The sequence below is a fragment of the Haliotis asinina genome, chromosome 6 (assembly GCF_037392515.1).
Source record: "Haliotis asinina isolate JCU_RB_2024 chromosome 6, JCU_Hal_asi_v2, whole genome shotgun sequence".
Lineage (NCBI taxonomy): Eukaryota > Metazoa > Mollusca > Gastropoda > Lepetellida > Haliotidae > Haliotis > Haliotis asinina.
The window spans coordinates 24,870,518-24,892,295 of NC_090285.1; the positions used below are offsets into that span (position 1 = coordinate 24,870,518).

At 37.4% G+C, this 21,778-nt stretch overlaps 1 protein-coding gene across 1 annotated transcript; it reads right to left on the reverse strand.

Moving 5' to 3' along the window:
- Window positions 1-1,584: 1,584 nt before the first annotated feature.
- On the reverse strand, window positions 1,585-9,498 carry LOC137287761 (glutathione S-transferase A4-like). Its single transcript, XM_067820152.1, has 7 exons — window positions 9,400-9,498; window positions 6,320-6,412; window positions 5,240-5,291; window positions 4,594-4,726; window positions 3,966-4,098; window positions 3,112-3,246; window positions 1,585-2,574 (listed from the first exon to the last, which is right to left on the reverse strand). The coding sequence occupies exons 1-7, from the start codon at window positions 9,496-9,498 to the stop codon at window positions 2,449-2,451; spliced, it is 771 nt and encodes a 256-aa protein (XP_067676253.1). The 3' UTR covers window positions 1,585-2,448.
- Window positions 9,499-21,778: the final 12,280 nt, after the last annotated feature.

Here is a 21,778-nt window from a genome sequence, read left to right on the forward strand (position 1 = left end):
AGGAGATATCATATGACACCTTGACTGAGTGAGCTCACTCGGCTGCAGACTGAGAGTGCACCATGCCTCAACATCGCGCACTTTGAGATATGCGACAGAAAAGGTAACTGAGTATGGAAACATGTAAACATGACAGCTCTTGGCCTGTCATTGCTGAGTCCCAGTCTTTCAAGGAATAAGAACTTGTAAAGCAAACCTGAAACTAAAAAACAATAAACAATATGGAGCTTGTAACGTTTGTACACGAAGAATCCGTGATATCAGAAAACATTTGAGCAAGTCTCTTAAAGACTTAAATCACCTGTTACATCAAACAAACTGATTCAAGTTAGCCAACGTCATTAAAACCCAACAAAGGGAAGTAACCAGGAAGATACTGCAGAAACCAGGAAACCAAAGGGTCCAACGAAACGGATACAACAGAAAAGATATAAATGTGTTCCTCCCTCGTCACTTTTTTCCTATAAAAAATAATAAAACAAAGTCCTACCGCCCTCGTCACTTTTGAAAAGAATATGCTCGAGAAACATTTAATTATTATATTTTTATGCATTCTTAGCACCATCAAAACATCGCCCTGACACATCAGTTATATCTCTGTCTTATGTTAAAACATTGATGGCCTATAGCTGAAGATATCGAACACCTTAGAAGAACTAAAGATGATTTCATGCACACAACATATGTTTGCTCTTCAAGAGACGTGAACAAAACACGATACAGACTTTCAATAATATTTTACCAGGATGCACAACGAACGCTCCAGTGTATTCGTCAAAAAGTACACAAGGATGGTAGATATAGAGCCGAGGAATGTCCGTTGAAATGAAGATAAAATGAGCAATCTGTTTGGAAACGCCCATGGAGAACGGGAGGACTGAGTATTTTTCTCTCTTCCTGATCTATTCAGGGCCTGATCATATTAGGATTTGTACAAATAGATGTAGAAAATAACAGTGGCATGAGAGAGGCCTTGTAAGTAAATTGTATAAACTTCAAAATGCTTTCAGTATTACAACTTTTTCACTTCGTCATGGTAATACGTCTCCTGCTAGATGATACTTTCTATTCTGCTTCGCCCTGTTTAACAATGTATTGAGCTCTCAAGTCTCTGTTGCTATTGGGACAAAGTCAGTTCAACCATCAAATTTAAATATGGCTTTAACGAAGCTGAAATGGTCAAATGATTTTCAGATCTAAATTATGAAATATGTCTGATTTCACTGACTCTTTTTATCACTTTTGTCTGGCAGGTAAAGAAGATTACGTAAACGACTAACTGTGTTACTGTTGATATTATGATCACTGGACTATTGCTCTCATGGCCAAAACATACGTAATTATCTCTGTTCTGCCGTCTTCCACAGGTATTGTACGGCCAATCTGAAGATAGGTCGGTTGGTGGGTTGAACTGATGGATTGATTAATATTGATAGACATATGATATTGGTATTGATATTTCGGGATGTTTGGCATTGCCATTATATGACTGAAGTTTACAGCGATGGCTATATACACACACCATTGATTCTGTGATAGTGTCCAGGCAGTTATACCAGTACGAAGAGCAAATGAACATGAATATTGGGAATTACACATAATGTATTTTCCTTTAAGCATTTCTGGAAGCATCAACGTCTATGACATTTGTTTCTAGACAATTACAAACTCAACAAGATTATCTTATGGCCTTGGTACAGATATTTTCTGTCTTGCAATTAACAATACCACTAGGAATTACTACTCGCTGTCCTATATAAGAATTGTCTTCATTCAACTTATCAAAAAGAACAGCTGATTCTACCGAATAGCATTAATGGACAAAATAGAAATGTGACCAGGAACAGCAGAATGTAACGATGTATTAGATATGAACTACAGCATAACAAAAACTAACTGCTATGTTTTGAAAGAAGAATACACAGTATATCCATATAGCATATACACTGACTGAGATAACTTGATAGAAGTTTAGAAAACAAAACAACTCTTCACTATAAGACAAAATGTCGCACCAGAAGACTAATGTTAAATCATTGTTTACACCATATCGGTTACGATTACGTGTTATGCCATATTCTTCTTACATTTTTTAAAGATCAGATAATACCATTCGGTTCTCTTAGTTACTGATTGTTCGTATACACACCCCTAGCTGGTGGACGAATTGGTGATTGGTCCTGATCACATGTGAAACAACGAGTTCAAGGGAATTAATTATGCCAATGCTTAAACATATCTCCTTCGAAGACCTTCTCTATTATATCCAATAAATTAAGCGGTCAATGCGATTGTGTGACGCTGATTTTGGTAAAAAGCTCATTCATGCCTTGCACATTTAATATTCGCATTTTCTAGTTCAAAGTTCAAAACGTCACGCCCTTGCAAGTCTCTACTTCTGGACACTCAACATGTTGCAGATGGTAAGTGTGTCCTACAAGTCCATGTCTACCAGTCCATATTCAGGACCCTCTTGCATGTTTCGACATAAGCTTCCGTGTTGGGGCCCTTCCTCTGAGGGCCATTCAGAAAAGCAGCAATCCTTTCCTGTGAGACCATCATTGATTTGAAAGCCTGAAATACAACAGTGCAGAAGAAGGACACGATAAGATTAAGTTTTAACATTCCAGTTTATATACCGTTGGGTTCTCAATAATAGATAAAGTAAGTGTGGGAGTGAGTACACCTATGCTATATTTATCTGGGCCACGTTCATACAAAGATTTAATATACTGAAGATAGGTAATTTGTAAGGTTTGATACATTCAGTTAATTTTAGACTACAGCTCTTTAATTGTACGGCATGTATTTCATGTTGTCTTATGTTGTATTTATTTGCTTGTACATTCTCTGAGACAACATACTGTTTCAAGTTGAAAATCGAAAGATAACACTGTGCGTATCTAATACTATAAAGTAAATGAATGCCTGCCTTGAATTTCTTTTTTATCCAAAAGAACCTCAATTTGCATTGACAAAATTATTCTGTCTGATACTTCATAACACCATATTCTGTCATAATGAAACGTGTCCCGTAGAGAAAGAAGAACAATGATAACACCACCAACAGACACCAAGTGCGGTGATCCTTTCATAAAAATGAGGACCAACCTTCAGTGACGGATAGTCTGAGAGTGACTCCTCTCCAAAGTATTCCGTAACGATGAGCAGGACCTCTATGAGCCCAACATCAGCCAGAGCCATTGAGTTGCCCACCAGAAAGCCTGTCCCGTTCTTTTTCAGGGCCTGGGTAGAAAAAGACTCATGTAATTGCACTATATTTCTGTTAGGTTTTGCAGATGTCAGTGGTGTGGATGTTGCGTTTTTAAGAGATGGGCTCAAGGATGATCTGGAAGCCTCATGAACAACTTAAAGGAAACATTCATGACATATCATTTCAGCCAGACAAAGAGCAAACGAATGCCTATGTCATGTTACCCTACGCCAACGGTTGATCACCCTGGATACACTGAAGCATAGACCTAGTTTGGAGACATGGCCACAGTTGCTGCCATCTGAATAGTCTTCATTGACTTTATTGCTTTACTTTAGTTGAATTATAGCCAACCAAACATACGTGTACATGTAGTTCTTTAATTGTTAACATTCAGACATGTTGAAATACCTATAAAACACTGAAACAATTCATCTCCATCCATTCTACTAATCAAAGCAAATTACATGCCGGCATTACCTTAATCTAACGCGAGATTTCGAAAACATTTCGTATTCTTAGATAACAGGTGTTAAAATACATGAATAGTGTGATATGTCTCATGCCGATCTCATCTTTTTATTTCTAACTAAACGTTACAAAAAATCCCCGTTTTTTTCGGTGTGTGAGTGTGTGTGCGCGTGTGCGAGCGTGTGTGTGTGTGCGTGTGTCTGTCTGTCTGTCTGTCGGTCTCTGTGTGTCTGTGTATTTGTCTTGGGATACAACAACAAGATTTGAATGTACATCTAACCTGGTCAAAGATGGGCAGATAGCGGGGTAGACCTTTAGCTTTGGCTGTTGCTAACACCACCTTTGGATCCTGGAAGACCATGTAGTGAAAGCTTTCGAAGAAGTCACGAGTGCCTTCGTAGAACATGTCAATCCTGAAAAAAAATATAATGCATACATTCAGTGTATACAATGTACATGAAATATTCGGAAGCTTAACCATTTATTACCAAGACATCACTCAATATTCAACAGAAAAAGGAGCTAATTTTATGGATGCATAATTCCCCATACTTCATTCCCCAACACACATTTGGGAAAAAATGGGAGTTTATTGTGTATATGTGTATGTATGGAACGTTTTACTAATTACGTTGTATTAAAACCCGTATATTTAACTGTTTTATGCATATCACGGGGCACCTATTTGTTAAAGGAAGCCATTCCTCGGGAATTTGTGAGCATGTTCCCGGGGGGGGGGGGGGGGGGAGGGGAGGGGGGGGACTGCAAATGCATGGACAAGCGGTAAACATCCTCTGACTCCTTATGGTATGGTTTGTGGGGCGACGCTTATCATAATAAGGGCTATGTTCAAATTTAATTGAAAATATATCCCTGAAGAAATTTAAGTTTCGAATGATCAGTCTCACTTGGATGTCTCTTCAATGGAGTTTCCATACAATCCTCCCTTCTTGGCCACGTATCTCACAATGGCACCTCTTTGAACCAGCTCCAGCCCATCTATCTCCAAAAGAGGCACCTGACGAAACACCAGTTTCCCTTCTGGAACAAATATACACGCAAGGTATATATATATGGGTCTAATGTATAATTAATTCATTGTATCTGTACAGGGGGACGTGTCAAAAACTAGATGAAGTCATCTCCTCGAAGTTAAGGTCGTAGTTCACAAATATTGCGCCTACGGCATGCTGAAAAGAAAGCACCGTTTGTGGGTAATGCAGTGGTGCAGGTCAAAGTTCGATGTTCATGATATCATAATGCCATCATTGCGGCGACGTCATCTTTCGAGATGAAATACACATGACCTATCAAAAGTCGTTTACTCCAATCAGACCTCCTTGTAACAAGTAATCACACTCGATACTGATATCGTAAATGGACACTACCATCTTCTACTCGTGCCTCTCAGTCGCTACAACCTGGTACTGGTTTGGCCAGTGATATTTTATGACAAGCATTGGTCAAGCGGACGGTTGAATATTTTAAATAGAAACATTTATACTACTTTATAATTAACAAAGCTACTATTTGCTTGGAAAATAACACGATTACCTTCCAGTAACTTTTCAAATTCTTGTCTCTCTTCGAGAAGTGTTTCGGTGAACTGAAAGAAACCTAGAGTTAATGGTAATGTCAAATTGTCTTCAAAATGTATTTCTATCTCATGTGAGCTGAGAATACTTAACATGAAGTGCTGAAATTTATAACGTAACGGATGCAGTCTTATAGGAACATTTTAGCTGGATATTTTCGGTAAATAATATCCACAACGTTTCCATATCATACAAATTATTCAGTCGTGACACTAGGTCTTCTGTTCATAAGAGCGTATATGGCGATGGCTAACCGTAATATATATTTGGCTGAATTAGGCATGGACACCCTGGGCAGTCCCCCAGTCCCACCGTTAAGACATAGTCTTACCTGCAAATCTATGCATGTGGAGACATGCTGTTGTGTAAATTTCTTATACAGAATTATAACTCTTTCATTCAACCGATGAAGGGGTAAGAATCTATTCTGAAACATCCCGTGTCCATCACAATTCTTGGTTGATATGCAGTTGATTTCCCTATATTTGGATCTCTTCTAAATGTCATGCAAAGACTGTGCATATTTGTTACTGTACAGCATGTTCAGCACGCTTTTGCTAAAATAGTATGCAATGTTAGTGTATACTGTTACATGTTTTCCAGGTGAATAGGGGCGACGGGGTAGCCTTGTGTTTAAAGCACTAACTCGCTATGACCAAGACTCGGGTTCGATTCCATGCGTGGTTACAAGAGTGAAGCAAATTGGTGGAATATTACTAAAGGCGGTGTAAAACTAAACCACATTTTATTCATTTGTTCTGTAATGTAGTTAAAAGAACGCTGCTTATGTGCACCATTGCAGTAGGTGATTAACCTTCGCAACGGCCTCATGTATGGATATCTTTGATTACGGTACAGCATTGTTATGCAAAGCGTGATCACGTCACAACTCGGTCAACTCTCGCCTCTGTGGCTGATATTTCCACTCTATCAGTGGGCCTCTTCTGTCTTTCAGTACAAATCATTCTTTGGCGCAAACATATATACACACATTTCAGGAATATGAAACAAAATAATTGCATATCACTAATGAACATACCTCAATACCACATGCTGCTAGTGTGAATCGCACGATTTCACCTAGTCCGCGGCCATCAAAGTATGTGAGTCTTACCGTCGCAATATTGCGTAACTGCTGACGATGACAATCTTCTCCCTAGACTAACGCCTAGTCTCCTCTGGGCATAGCATGATGTTGCCATAAACACAAACAACTTACATATCTCAAACCGTTTACTTCAGTTGAACTGAAAACAACTTTATCAAGATGGGACATCTATATTAAATCAAATTTAAAAATATAGATGTGTGGTTAGATAATACGTTTGAAAGACTGTCAGACAGGCCATCAACTTCAGGGTAAATAACCTAGAATGCTACATGCACCTTCTGGCAGAGTTAGCGTTATCAGATAATAGCCCATGCAATAGATAAAAAAGCGTCAAAACGAGTCAACTACACATTGCTGTCATTTGCCCTATGTAGCAAAACTCATTTGCACTATTTGTCCTGTATTAGCAATTTAGACACATCTAGCCATAGGTTGAAAATACACAAATGCTTCGATTTTAACAGTGGAAGGTTGTAATTTACTTCCAATGTTTTTGGATTTACGTACCCTCTCGGTAGGACAATACGTTTTACAGTACTTAAACCTCTCTCGAGGATACAGCCACTAAAAGTTTAGTTACTAGTACAAACTCCTAATTATAAAATATTTATCTATTTACAAATCAGTTAATAAATCTAATTCTTCTAAAAAATGCCATAATTAAAAGAGAAATGTTGTTAGTAATAAGAGGCTTCATAATTCATGATTTGAAATATTTATCCTTTGTGATAGTTAATTGGTGAGAGATGGCGCACTCGCCGCCCGGCAATAAAAATACCCATACTTTTAAGTCTTTATTCAGCATTGAAAGCCTCGTGGCCCAGATTACAAACAATGTTGAAATGTGTGGAATGCTTTCAAGTTATTTCTGAGGGTAAGTAAGGACACTTCAAAATGAAGTGAAATTCATCTTCGACAGCCATGTTGTCACACTTATCACATATAAGGTCAGATCAGTCAACGTTTTCTTCACTTTTCTTATAACGTTGGTTCTGAATCTTCACATTTTGAGAAAGTATGTGGAACTTGAATTTGATAATATATATAATTCTGTAGTTAATAATGATTTATAGGAACTCTAATGAACTATTGATCTTTTTACACCAATGTTGAATTTCTAAATCTATGCACCATTGTTTATAGAATCTTAGAAAATATTTCATATCTCCACAATCTTGGTGCGATATAGATATATCAGAATCCAGTTTTTAAGAGTAGCATTCTCATGTGTGACACCGGACCCAGTTTGTACTGCCGTGTTCGCCTTGTCCTTTCATCATAGTATAACAAGAATGCTGGTACCTTTTCACATTCATACGCATAATCAGTCAACCAGCAACAGCGAACTCATTTACAAAAGTAATTTGCACTGAAGTTATGCCGTCCAATCTCCTCCAGTACTGCGCTGTATGAGCAGTATTAACTTATACCAATACTTTTCTTTTAAAGAAGGCACTTTGGAATTTATCAATAAATTCTCGATATGTACAACCCCAGATTTCACAACCACGCAAAACAATTGGTAATATTTTAGTGTCAAACATTTTAGTAACTGTTTTAAGTGACATATCAGAATAGTTACTAAACATGCTAAATATATGGAAAAAAACGCTTTCCTGATTTGCAAAGTAATAATTTCACATGTGCGTGTCCATACTTGGGTATCTGTATTGTGTAGTTACTGACATCTGCATACCTTTATCGAACCATTTGTTTTTCAATCCTTTTAAGATAGCCACCACTGCGAAACACAATAATATCTGACTTATCTAAGTTTACTTTCATGACCCATTTATTACAGAAAGATTCCAAAACATTCACTTTTCTTTGTAGATTATTATCAGAATCCGATACCAGGTCAACGTTATTGGCAAAAAGTAATAACCTGATGGCATCACTTGCAAATATTACTATCCTCTAGTTCTGTTTCCAACTTATTTTGAATAGGATGAAGGGTTTAACGTAAAGCATTGTCTTACGCCGTATGACGTCTTGAAGACATCTTTACGGCGAGAATCAATCTTTACAAATGCACAAACGTTTTTATACTGTAACATATTCTTGATTACTTGAAAATATTTCCAGTGACACCCTTTTCCTAACATTACAGAGGAGTACCATATATTTTATCGTGGGCGTTATTACGCCGCATAGAGCTGATGCTTTAAAGTGTTTTCGTGTAAGTTGTATACAGTGATTGACAACGTTTAGAGCTTACGGTGAGTTATATTCGTTGGCTGAAAACACATACCAGAACGTCGTACTTGGTTCATGTGACGCCTAATGACGTCGTAAATGACCTTAGAGTGTTTGTCATTTCAGCATAATCAGTCATTGTCAAGTAAAGACGCATACCGTATAATGCCTTAGATGAACTCGTGAGACGTTACCATAACGTCACAACACTTTTTGACATGGTTTACCCAAACTTTTTCCCCATTTGACTTCAACTGATACATAGGACACGGAACATTTAGAGCCTAACCATTACAATATTTTGTCTTCAATAGTGATGTATATTCACACATGAAATTAGATGCTTTATCACATCTAAAACACATATCCGTAGCTGCTGTTATAGCATATTCATATCAATCCTCAGCTTGCAATACAACATATCAGTTTGACGAATGTACACATAGCTTTACCACATTGAAATTTGGTTAACCTATACAAATATTTATTACATATAATAACCTACATATTCATTACATGAAACACACAGTTATTGAATATCCTATATCTTAGCGTTAGCCACACGTGTTTTCCTTAAAACAAATGAACAATAAAAGAAAAAATAAATAAATAAAAAAATAAAAAGAAAAGAAAAGAAACTCAGTTCTCCACTTTGCCTTCGGTTGGTAGGCTTATAGTAACGGAGTACATTGCAAACTGTGAAGTTCTGTTATGTATAGCAGTAGCCAGAACACATATATGGCCACCATTCTTCAACACTTAAACACAAATGCACACACAGTAGGTACTAATTCAGAATCACACTAACATACCCGAGCGGATACGAGGTGGAATAAATCCACGGCAAACCCCACTTGTCGCAATAGGCGGATAATGCCGAGAGAACGGCACTTGCGGAACATGAAAGGCATGGTGGGCGAGCTGGCTAAGGCGCCAGGCTAGTGATCCAGCGAGGTTGAGGTTTCGGGATCGAGCCCACCTGTGACCGGGTATAAAAACCTTGGAGTCAACTTTGTGTGCAGACTCTTTAAGTGTTGTCACAACCCCTAGTGTACAGTACACAACCCTGTGCACTTAAAAGAACCCACGAATCCGTTGGTATATGACCAGATGGTGGCCACATGAACACGTGCACCTAGTTGCGGGTACAGCAACGTGCAGTAAACTTGGACAAAGTGCTGTGACTATGTGTCCCAGTCCACCCAGCTGTCAATTGGGTACCTCGTTAGGATGAGAGAGCCACAATAAACTCGGTGCGCCTAGTGGCAGCAATGAGTTGTATACTCCCCAGGGAGTTGAGATTGGAATACGATGTGCTGTTGAGATTGACATCCGGTGATCAAGGGAAAAATATATGTAGCGCTTTGAGCATGCTTTATGTGTGGAATTCAGCGCATTATAAATACACATATTATTATCCAAAGGGAACCAACTTTGCACATATGTCCATTCACATTTTCAAAAGAATTCACAACTCAAGACTATGTGAGGCTTTGTGTTGACACTATGTCAACGAACATGTATGTTCCGAACAGTGCAGAATCACAATTAAATCAACATTGTTAGTCAGTTATTGGGCATTTGTTTCGTGGTTCTATTTTCGTAAATCCACTATACGATCAGAAATGTAATACATATAGTAGTTAAGAATTAAGAACACATATTGTCTTCACCAGTATGTAGTGTCAGTGCATTTTGTAACACTAGCCCAAGAGCATTCGTTGGGGTGCTCTCGAGTGGAGGTTCAGGATGGTTAGTAGGAGACGTAAGGCAAAAGTCCGCGGTAGACTTGAGGTCAGCAGCAACCATTTTTATTATAGTTGGGGCATAATGGTCGAAATGACTTTTCAGAGGGAGGAGTGTGATAAGAGGGGATACACCGAATTTTTGCTGAATACATTACAGAGACAAAGGATAGAATTTCGGTGCACTTTGGACATTTATTGAGACAAATAGATCGTTTGATTAAATGAAGTTTTAAAGTAACGTATTCAGATGATTTAGTCTATGACACAAATTATCAAAAACTCAGGGACGTTAACAGTTTATATCATGAAACGGGTTTAAGTTTAAAGGTCACATGCAACCAAAAAATCAAACATAATTAAAACACATTTATCACTTACTCAACCCGATTTGTGATAAATATGTGTTTTGTAATAAACTGTCAGAAAACTCAGTGGGGACTGATTTAAGCTTAGGTTTACACTTACTTAAGGGGGTAGAAGCCGAATTGTGTTCACCTGGAAGAATATCTTCAACTTTGATTTTCAGTCATTTTCTAGGCTAATCCAAAGGTACCAACGCGCTTTGTAATAAAATCGTCTAAGTGCAAAACTCCTTTGGACTTTCGAAAATATTATTACAATGTGCGTTGTTATCACGAAGTGGATTAGATCGTGAGAAAAACCCGTTTTGTAATAACCTGTTATGTGATAAAATCGTGTAAGTGCAAAACTCTTTCGGACTAAGAAGATTTTATTACATAGTGCGTTAAGATGCGCAAAATCTTATTACATGTCGCTACTCAACCCGATTTGTGATAAATATGTGTTTTGTATTAAACTGTCAGAAAACTCAGTAGGGACTGATTTAAGCTTAGGTTTACACTTACTTAAGGGGGTAGAAGCCGTATTGTGTTCACCTGGAAAAATATCTTCAAATTTGATTTTCAGTCATTTTCTAGGCTAATCCAAAGGTACCAACGCGCTTTGTAATAAAATCGTCTAAGTGCAAAACTCCTTTGGACTTTCGAAAATATTACAATGTGCGTTGTTATCACGTAGTGGATTGGTTCGTGAAAAAAACCCGTTTTGTAATAACCTGTTATGTGATAAAATCGTGTAAGTGCAAAACTCCTTTGGACTTTCGAAAATATTACAATGTGCGTTGTTATCACGTAGTGGATTGGTTCGTGAAAAAAACCCGTTTTGTAATAACCTGTTATGTAACAAAATCGTGTAAGTGCAAAACTCTTTCGGACTTAGAAGATTTTATTACATAGTGCGTTAAGATGTGCAAAATCTTATTACATGTCGCTACTCAACCCGATTTGTGATAAATATGCGTTTGGTAATAAACTGTCAGAAAACTCAGAAGGGACTGATTAAGCTTAGGTTTACACTTACTTAAGGGGGTAGAAGCCGTATTGTGTTCACCTGGAAGAATATCCTCAACTTTGATTTTCAGTTATTTTCTAGGCTGATCCAAATGTATGAACGTACTTTGTAATAAAATCGTCTAAGTGCAAAACTCTTTTGGATTTAGAAGATTTTATTACAAATTGCGTTGTTATTACAAAGTGGGTTGGTTCAAGAGTAACTCGTTTTGTAATAACCCATTATGTAATAAACTCGTTTAGGTGCGAAACTCTTTTGGATTTAGAAGATTTTATTACAAATTGCGTTGTTTTTACAAAGTAGGTTGGTTGAAGAGTAACTCGTTTTGTAATAACCCATTATGTAATAAAATCGTCTAAGTGCTGTCTGGTGTCACACGCAGTTTTTGTACCAGTAGGGGTGTTCGTCAAGGAGGTATTCTCAGTCCTGTATTCTCAGTCCTGTTTTATTTATCTTCTTTATTAATGAATTAGCTAGTTGTATCCATACAGATTGTTCACGTGGTATTTTTGTGTCTGATGAAACTGAAGATATTATGTTATTGTTGTTTGCAGATGATATTGTTTTGTTTGATTACACAGTCGTCGGTCTTCAAAAACAGTTAAATGTGCTGTAGTGCTTCTCGAAGAAATGGCGTCTTGTTGTAAACTTAGATAAGACTAATGTTATTGTATTTAGAAATGGTGCCACAATATATAGGTAGGAAAGCTGGGTATTAGTTGGCTCCCTTTTGAAAACTGTTACTTATTATAAATACCTTGGATTGATGTTTTCATCAAGATTAAGCTGGTCTGCAGCATGCAAACATCTTGCCTCACAGGCTTATAGAGCAGTTATGCCACTTTTAAAGTTATTCAGACAAAATAAATACATTTCTTTTTCGTCAGCATGTTCAATATTCGATTATAAGATATCGCCGATACTCCTATATGGCTCCGAGTTAAGTACTTTGAAGTTATTGAAAAAGTTCATTTAACTTATTTTAAGACGTTTCATGGAATAGGGAAATTTGCTTCAAATGAAGCTGTCATAGATAATGGAAACAGGCCGATACGCATTGTTTGTTTTTATCCAAGTAAGAGTTATCAAGTATTGGTTAAAGTTACTTAAAATGGATATTTGTTGTTATCACTATCATTGTTACAATATGTTAAAGAAGCTCGATGATATTGGGAAACAGTGTTGGGCTTCAGATGTTCGACGCCTTCTTTTTCTATGTGGTTTTTCTCATGCTTGGATGTTCCAGAGTTTTGGTGATGAAAATATGTTTTTGTCAATATTTAAACAAAGACTTAAAGATGTATATATTCAAACTTGACATGAATCTATCTGTACTTCCACCTATCTCAGCCACTATAGTTCCATTACATCAATATTTCAGACTGAAATGTACATACATAATCTTCAGGACAAATCACTTGTAAGAGCATTGTGTAACTTTAGTATATCATTGCACACTTTTAAAATTACCTCCTTCCGTCAGAGAAAATGCAATGATCTTAGAGATGCTGTTTGCACAAATTGTAATTCAGGTGATTTGGAAGATGAGTGACACATATTATTTAGGAGTGATAAATATGCACAGCCTATATTATGTTAAGGCTGAAGTACCTTCCAGAATGAAAAAACTATTACCTGTTGTAAGCAGTCAATGGCAAATATTTTAAGCTCACAAAATATGCATACTGTATGTTCTCTTAAGTTGTTTCAAAGGCATTTAGAAGTTGGAGGAATCAAACTAAACGTGCTTTATGGTTCAACTTCTTTATTATACAAGGTCACAACGTTTCGAGACAGATTCTAGTCTCTTCTTCAGGTGAAGTGAGGGTAAAACTAAAGGGTTGTAGTATATATACACATAACAGTAGACTGACAACAATGGGTAACAAGATATACAGGTTTCTATTAATTGATGTACAGGCTTCGATTGATAGATGTACAGGCTTCAACTTATGTGCAGGCTTCAACTGATTGATGTGCAGGCTTGTGTTGATTAGGTTAACGAGTTACAGGTAAAGATGTTTGGATAAAGATAAGTCACTGAGGATAAGGTGGTTCCATGCATTGGGTAAGTAAACACCTCCGTCTCTGTTGATTGAGGGATTGTTCCGCTTGATTGCTATGGCTTCTAGGAGCTTCCGTTTTTTAAAGTCATTGGCGTTCCTAACTAATGTCCTGGTGTTGTCCCAAACAATCTTGATTAAGTCCTCTGCAACCCCACACGTTCGTAAACCATGGTTTAATGATGAATGTAAACAGGCCAGAAAGAACAGGAAGAAGGCCGAGAAGTATTTTCGGCGACATCCTACAGTCCATAATTTAGACAAAGTTAAAATTCTAAATGCTAAGGCTCGACGTGCCTTCAAGCAGAATAAGCGTCAATCTTGGCGAAATTATGTTTCCAAGATAAATTCCCGCACACCAATTTCAAAAGTGTGGAATATGATTCAACGCATAAAGGGTAAAGGTTGCAAATCAACTGTCCACCATCTGAAGGATGGTGACGATGTATTGACAGATAAAGGTGATATTGCCAATAAGATTGGTGTAACTCTCGCCAAACATTCGTCTTCATCAAATTACGTCCCTGAGTTTCAGAAATACCAGAAACAGCAGGAGAAGAAAAAGATCAATTTTAACTCAGACAATGGTGAAGACTATAATGAACTATTTTCATTACATGAGCTATATACAGCCCTTGAGCAAGCTCATGATACAGCAACAGGTTCTGATGGTATTCATTATCAACTTCTGAAACATTTACCTGAATCATGCCTGGAAACACTGCTAAATATATTTGACACGATATGGACTAAAGGGACCTTCCCAGATTCATGGCGTAATGCCATTGTAGTTCCCATACCAAAACCTGGCAGGGATCATACTGATCCTTCGAATTACAGGCCAATCTCTTTAACGAGTTGTGTCTGTAAAACCATGGAACGAATGGTAAACAATAGATTGACTTGGTATCTTCAAACCAATAATTTTATAACAAATATTCAATGTGGTTTCAGGAAAAATCGTAGTACCATTGACCATTTGGTACGTTTTGAATCCTTTGTCAAAAACGCTTTAATCAATAACCAACATGCAGTATCGATATTCTTTGATTTGGAGAAAGCATACGATACCACTTGGAAGCATGGCATTTTAAAGGATTTACATGACTTCGGTTTAAGGGGTCGTTTGCCTCTTTTTATCTCACAATTTTTAAAAGACAGGCAGTTTCAAGTCCGAGTGGGTTCAACCCTGTCTGACCATTATAATCAGGATCAGGGTGTTCCACAAGGCAACATTTTGTCTGTAACACTTTTTAGCATCAAGATAAACAGTTTATCCAAGGTTTTAAATGATTCAATTGATGGATCATTATTTGTGGATGATTTTAATATTTCTTGTCGAGGTAAAAATATGCATACTATCGAACGGCAATTGCAATTGTGTTTAAACAAAATAAATAAATGGTGTCTAGAAAATGGCTTTAAATTTTCTAAATCAAAAACTAATTGTATACACTTTTGTAGAAAATATAAGCCGCATAAGGACCCAGAACTATTTTTAAATGGTTCTTCCATCAAAGTTGTAAAGGAGGCCAAGTTCTTGGGTCTAATTTTCGATTCCCACTTACCCTTTTTGCCGTATATCAAATCACTTAAAGCAAAATGCTTGAAGGCACTCGATGTATTAAAAGTGGTATCCAACTCAAAGTGGGGAGGGGATCAAGCAACTCTCCTACATTTATACCGATCACTTGTCCGTTCAAAACTCGATTATGGCTCCATCGTATATGGTGGAACTCGCAAAAGCAACCTGAAACTTCTTGATTCTGTCCATCACCAAGGTCTAAGACTTTGTCTTGGGTCATTTAGAACATCACCTATCGACAGTCTCTACGTTGAGGCTGATGAACCATCTCTTGAGCAGCGCCGTATAAAATTAGCTTTACAGTACATTACCAAATTATACTCTAATGAATCTAACCCTGCATTTAATTGTGTCTTCAATCCCCTTTATGAAGATTTATACAACAAGAAATCTTATCTGGTTCCACCTCTAGGGCATAGAATTAAACCCTTTCTTTCTTCAGCCGGCATTCAGCTGGAAAACATAGCCCCCTCCCGTCTTCTTTCTTCTCCTCCTTGGCAGTTGGTTAGGCCACAAGTTGACTTAACATTAACCACATTGAAAAAATCAGAAACTAATGAATTACAACATAAACAGGAATATAATGAATTAAAACATAAATATAGCAATTATAAATCCTTATTTACAGATGGATCCAAGGACGGTGGCGCTGTGGCTTGTGCCACTGTCATTGGATCCAGAACAATATCTTCTAGAGTACCAGATAATAGTTCTATTTTTACAGCAGAAGCTCACGCCATATTAACAGCTCTTAAATACATTCAAAGACACCCTAAACAGAAACAATATATAATCTATTCAGACTCTCTTTCTTGTCTTCAGGCGATTAAAAATATTTCTTGTAAACATCCACTTTTAATTGATATTATTGAATTGTATAATGATCTTGCTACTGGCCAATACGACATCGCCTTTTGTTGGTTACCCAGCCACGTAGGCATTTCTGGGAACACAATGGCCGATCTTGCTGCCAAGGCAGCACTCAACAAATCTGTAACACCACTTCTTATTCCATACTCTGATTATAATGCTGCAATCAGAGCGTATATCCGTGATCTGATGCAGAGGAAGTGGGACACCCAAGTGGGTATCAATAAATTACATGCAATAAAACCTTATATTGGTTATACCTACTTGGGTCGTCAGTCCAGGTTTGAAGAGGTCATCTTGCGACGATGTCGTATTGAATACTTATTGAAAGGTGAGGATCCTCCGTTCTGCATCCCTTGCGATGAAATAATCACGGTCAAGCATGTTTTGCTTGACTGTGTTGAATATTCCATCACAAGGGATAACTATTTTAAATTCCGAACTATGACGGATCTTTTTAACAATAACAGTGGTCATTTAATTATTAGATTTTTAAAAGAATTAGATTTGCTAAATGAATTGTAAATAGAAAAATATTTTATTATTGGAATTTTGAATTAGTAACTAAGATTGTTCGTGGCTGTATCCTTGAGGGGGGTTAAAGTACTGTAAAATTATTGTCCTCCTGAGAGGGTACGTAAGTCCACAAACGTTCAAAGTAAATTCAAACACTCCGCTCTTTTAATCGTAGTATATGTGTTCTTTTAAATGTATGGCTATATGTGACTAAATTGCTAGCGACTGGGGGATGGTGTAAATCCGGCTGGGGTCCATGCAGGTAGCAAAAGGAATGTAAGTCCCCATGGTCCTTTGTATGGTGATCTACCTTCAGTTGTTAGCAATCCATAGCCCATTTTTATATTGTATTGTTCCCTATAGTTAAACTGTTTTAGATCTAATTACTAGTCTTAAATGGATATCTGTGATACCTACTAGTGTTTTTACTGTTCGTTGTCAACAGGGTTTTATTTTCTTATATTCATTCATTCTACAATGTCAGTATTACTTGTTCTCGTCACGATATGGCTGCAAGATTGCCGATGTGACGATAAATATTAACTCACTCACTCACGTTTTCATTGATGAATGTTCTCGTCACGATATGGCTGAAATAGTGCCGATGTGACGTTAAATCGTAACTCACTCACTCACTCATATGCGTCGTCTTTAAAGTAGAGGAGGTATGGGGTGCATTCTTCACCAGGCAAATTGAATTGCTTTGTATCACCTAGATCACAGAGTGTTACATTGGAGTGATTGCCTACCATTGTTTATATAATTGTTAGAAAATAGTTTCCAATTGTTTTTTCCGATAATGTCTCAGGCGTGAACTTCAAACTAATCAGATTTATGTGATCGGATAGAAAAATCTTGGTTAGAGATATAGTGTCTTCTAAGTTAACGCGAACACCTTGCAGGCTTGTTTGTGATTCATTCATCACCCGCACATAAACAGAGTAAACTTGATTCTGTTGTTTTGTTTCCCAAGCAAGTTTGATTCCCTTAACGATCTCAATAGGTTCAAATCTTGGTTGATCTAGGTAGACCTGGATTGCCAGCGTTTAATTCTCCAGTAGTTTTTCCTTTAGGGAATACACACCATTAAATTCAGTATCCAACTGTAATACTTCGTTTTACCCGACAGCATGTGAGCTGCCATATTCGAGACTGGTTTAAAGAATACACTGCGCCTCTGTAATGGGACGTAAGCAATGAACATGATTCCGTATTTACGACTTTGTTTAGGTAGTGGTCTTTGTTTTCCGTGAAAACATATGGAGAACTTAGTGTTATGCTGAGAAGCCAATCGATTCGAGATGGTAACATCACCCACTTGCTATCATCAGTGAGAATTAGATAGTATGGTTTGTTTTGTTCATTCTCATTCTCCATTCATCCTCATCATTGCGAACTATATCATATCATGTGTGGCTGATAGATCTTGGTGTGTCGAGGTTAAAAGTACTACCAGATTCATCACCGACGGCGGTATATTTTGTCATCTATTCCTGAGTCGTCAAATCCTGTAGTATCTCCTAGGTCTGATAAACCTACATTAATGCTTTTTTTATTCTCATCCCTGGGCCCTGATTACTAGCCATTACTGTATACGTAGTGTTACGCTTAAGTATCATATATTTATATTATTATTTTTTTGTATCTAAAATTGATATTTTTAATTCCGAAATATTACGATTTATCAATTTTTTATACTGTCTCGATGAAAATGACTCGGTTCGTCCATCATTGTATTTTTCTATGATTAAACGATGCCATTTTAGAAAGTGGTCAAATGCAACAGATGTCATATTTGGGATTTTACTTTCTCAGTAAGGCACAAATTCTAGTACTTTTTTGGTTGAGTCCCATCCGGGGACTTTGTGTGCTGGCCATTAGGTGCCTGACATATGTTGCATTGTATTTTTCTGTTTTAACCGGGATATCCCTCAACAATGTGGAAGGACTCTCACTTTTCATATTACCCATTGTGCTAAGCTGAACATATAGCTCGCAGTATGGAACTAGTTCTGGTAATTTCCTACCGGTGACGGTAATATTAGGTTTTATTTCATCTGATGGTAACCCTTAGGCTAGTATATTCGCCAACGGTCGGCCTAGTCTCAGTTTGTTTACACTGTTGTTAATCAACACCACTGTTCCGTTTGAGTCATTTATTTTAAGTTCAGCTCCTAAGTGTTTAAAAATTTCATCGTTGAGAGAACATACGCTGTAGTATCCATCGGTTAATAGGTGTCTGGCTCCACTAATAAACATCTTATTATTATTTTGATTAATGTTTGTCCAGCGTGGGTAGTAGGTTATATCACATAGTGCTATTTTGAGTTAACCAGATGTGTTATCAATAGCGTTTGTAAGTTGTACGGCCTCACCGCTCTTTATATCCGGAAGAGTAATGTCCATATTATTATATTTATATATTATATAATAATAATATGTATAAACCCTAAGTACGTTACCCAAAAAACGATAATATAAATGCCTCTGACTTCAGACACATGAAAATCTTACTTGATGTGGATGGTTCGTATTTTAAAATCCAGTTTGTAGATGTTTTTGGAAAGTATAAGCTATTAGTCACTGATGAGAAATCTGTCCACGCGTGGTTCAGTAACCCGATGCAGTTTTGGCAGAACCAACTCAAATTCGTGATATGGTGTGCGACGACTGGATGTGGTCTGACGTTGACAGACACTAGGCGTGATGCCTTGAGTAAATCAGTTTTCATGTTTCACGTATACTACCAGATTAGGCGTTATCTTCAAAGAGATCAGCGCTCCACTTCCACAGGACAAGACGTGGAATGTAACGAACAACCCGTATGATAGACGGGCTTACGAAAGGATTTGTAATGAATTCAGAACTGACCCCAAGACCGATTGGCCAGGTAGTTTACCAGGTCTACACCATGGTTCAGGAATTCCTTACAGCGATGGGCTCTCAGTAAAAGCATTTAAGAAAGATTTACTAACAAACTTTATGAAACGAAAAATGTTTAGTACTGAGAATTTTTCCATGTATTAGATGATATTGCTCCTAAACCTACCAAATATGGACCAAAAACAGTGAAAGATGCAAGTGATGATTTAGTGAAACGAGGTATACTTAGGCAGGACTTTGCTCTGTCGAGTAATGAATGGAGGGATCGTGTGAATTTTAAAGGCGATGTTGCTTTCAGTATCCAAAAAGTGGAGCAGCCTGCCACTTCGGAAGATGATTGGAAAATATTTATGCTGGATATATCGAAAGGATCCACTCGCACTGTTATTATCGGTTTAAATGATTGGATTAGAACGTACGTGGGGGCTATTCTCAGGGCTCAGTCACAGACGCACTCAGTATCATAGGTAGTAAAACCGCTTACGACGCGCTATAACAGTTCGTGACTAATATTGAGGATGCTATTGAGGATGCTATCACCAGTAGATCTACCTAGTGGTAAAACGATACCAGGACACTTTGCAATATGCCAGGTCAAAAGTCAACAACGTGTTTGGTGTGGGGTTGTACATGGCTCCGAGCGATATGCGTCTGAAAATCAATGCAATGAAGTAATCATCGCCATGGCCGACCAATAATTGGGTGTTAACGACGTCAACGTCTTCCTAGTACCACCATCAACGCATACTGGTGAAACGGGTATAATGGTATCACCACCAGAATCTAGGGTTAAACCAGGGGTATTCCCCACCCTGCAGGCATCCAATCAGCAGCGATAGTAAAACAGGTGATGCGGTCGGCTTGTGTCTTGTTTGGTTACAAACTCCTTAGCTGAAACGTACACCAGCCCAGCTACGGCGACAATGAATGCCCACAGATTTTGACTAAGCCATGTGTGACGGTTTTACATGTTCAACGTCTACGTTTCTTTGAACTTCCATCTTCCAACCTCTCAAATATTTACCTACAGCATGCTCAGTAGGCGTCAGTTCTAATTCTATAGTTTTTTGTTCCTGTAGTAATTCGATGAGCTCAAATTTCCTCATACGAGAATAACCCCACATTCCTCGTTCACAAACTTGTTTTATAAGTCTTTTCACAGTAGGTGTTTTTTGAAGGCCACGTTCATGTGATTGTTTTTTCAATTCATTCCATGTAAACATACTGCACAGCGATTATAACACATGTGAAACAAATCTAAATGATTGATTGTGTAATCTGATACAGTACCTTTTAAAATAAGCTTACAGTTCTCATCGCATTCTTGTTGAGTACAGTTCAGGTGTGTGTTAGTAACCTAAAAATTCACATTTAGACTTCTCTGTTTTAATTAGTATACCTTGACAACAAACGTAGACGATAGTGTTACCGCTTGTGAAAAACCAATTGAAAATTATACTTAAGCTGACTTGTTTGGGATATGTTAACAACAAGAGTGAGTGACTGAATGAGTTAATATTTAGCGTCATATCGGCAATATCTCAGCCATATCGTGATGAGAACGTTAAATACTGAAATGAAATATATGGATACTATAAAAACCTGTCAACGAGGGACAGTAAAACAACTAGAATATCACAATTGGGATTAAAACTAGTGTGGAAAGTTAAAACTAATATCACTATTCGGACAATACAACATAAAATCAGGCTATAGATTGCCAACAACTGAAGGTAGATCACCATACTAGGGGCCATGGGGACTTACAGTACTTTTGCTACCTGCATGGACCCTAGCTGGATTTACGTCATCCCCTCAGCTGTTAGCAATTTAGTCACATCTAGTCAAAAATGAAAAATACACATATACCACGATTAAAAACAGTGGAAGTCTAAGCGTACATGGAATGTTTTGGGACTTACGTACCCTCTCAGGAGGACAATAATTTTACGGTACTTCAGCCCTCTTTGACGGTACAGCCACTAACAGTTCAAGTTACTAAACTACCATGAATTAAAATGCAACTATCTACAGAATATAATAATCAAAATTCAATGATAAAATCAATTTCATTTAGAAATCCAAGAATTAAATGAGAACTTACGGTGTTAAAAAGGTCCTTAATTGTTTTTACATTGAAATATTTATCCCTTGT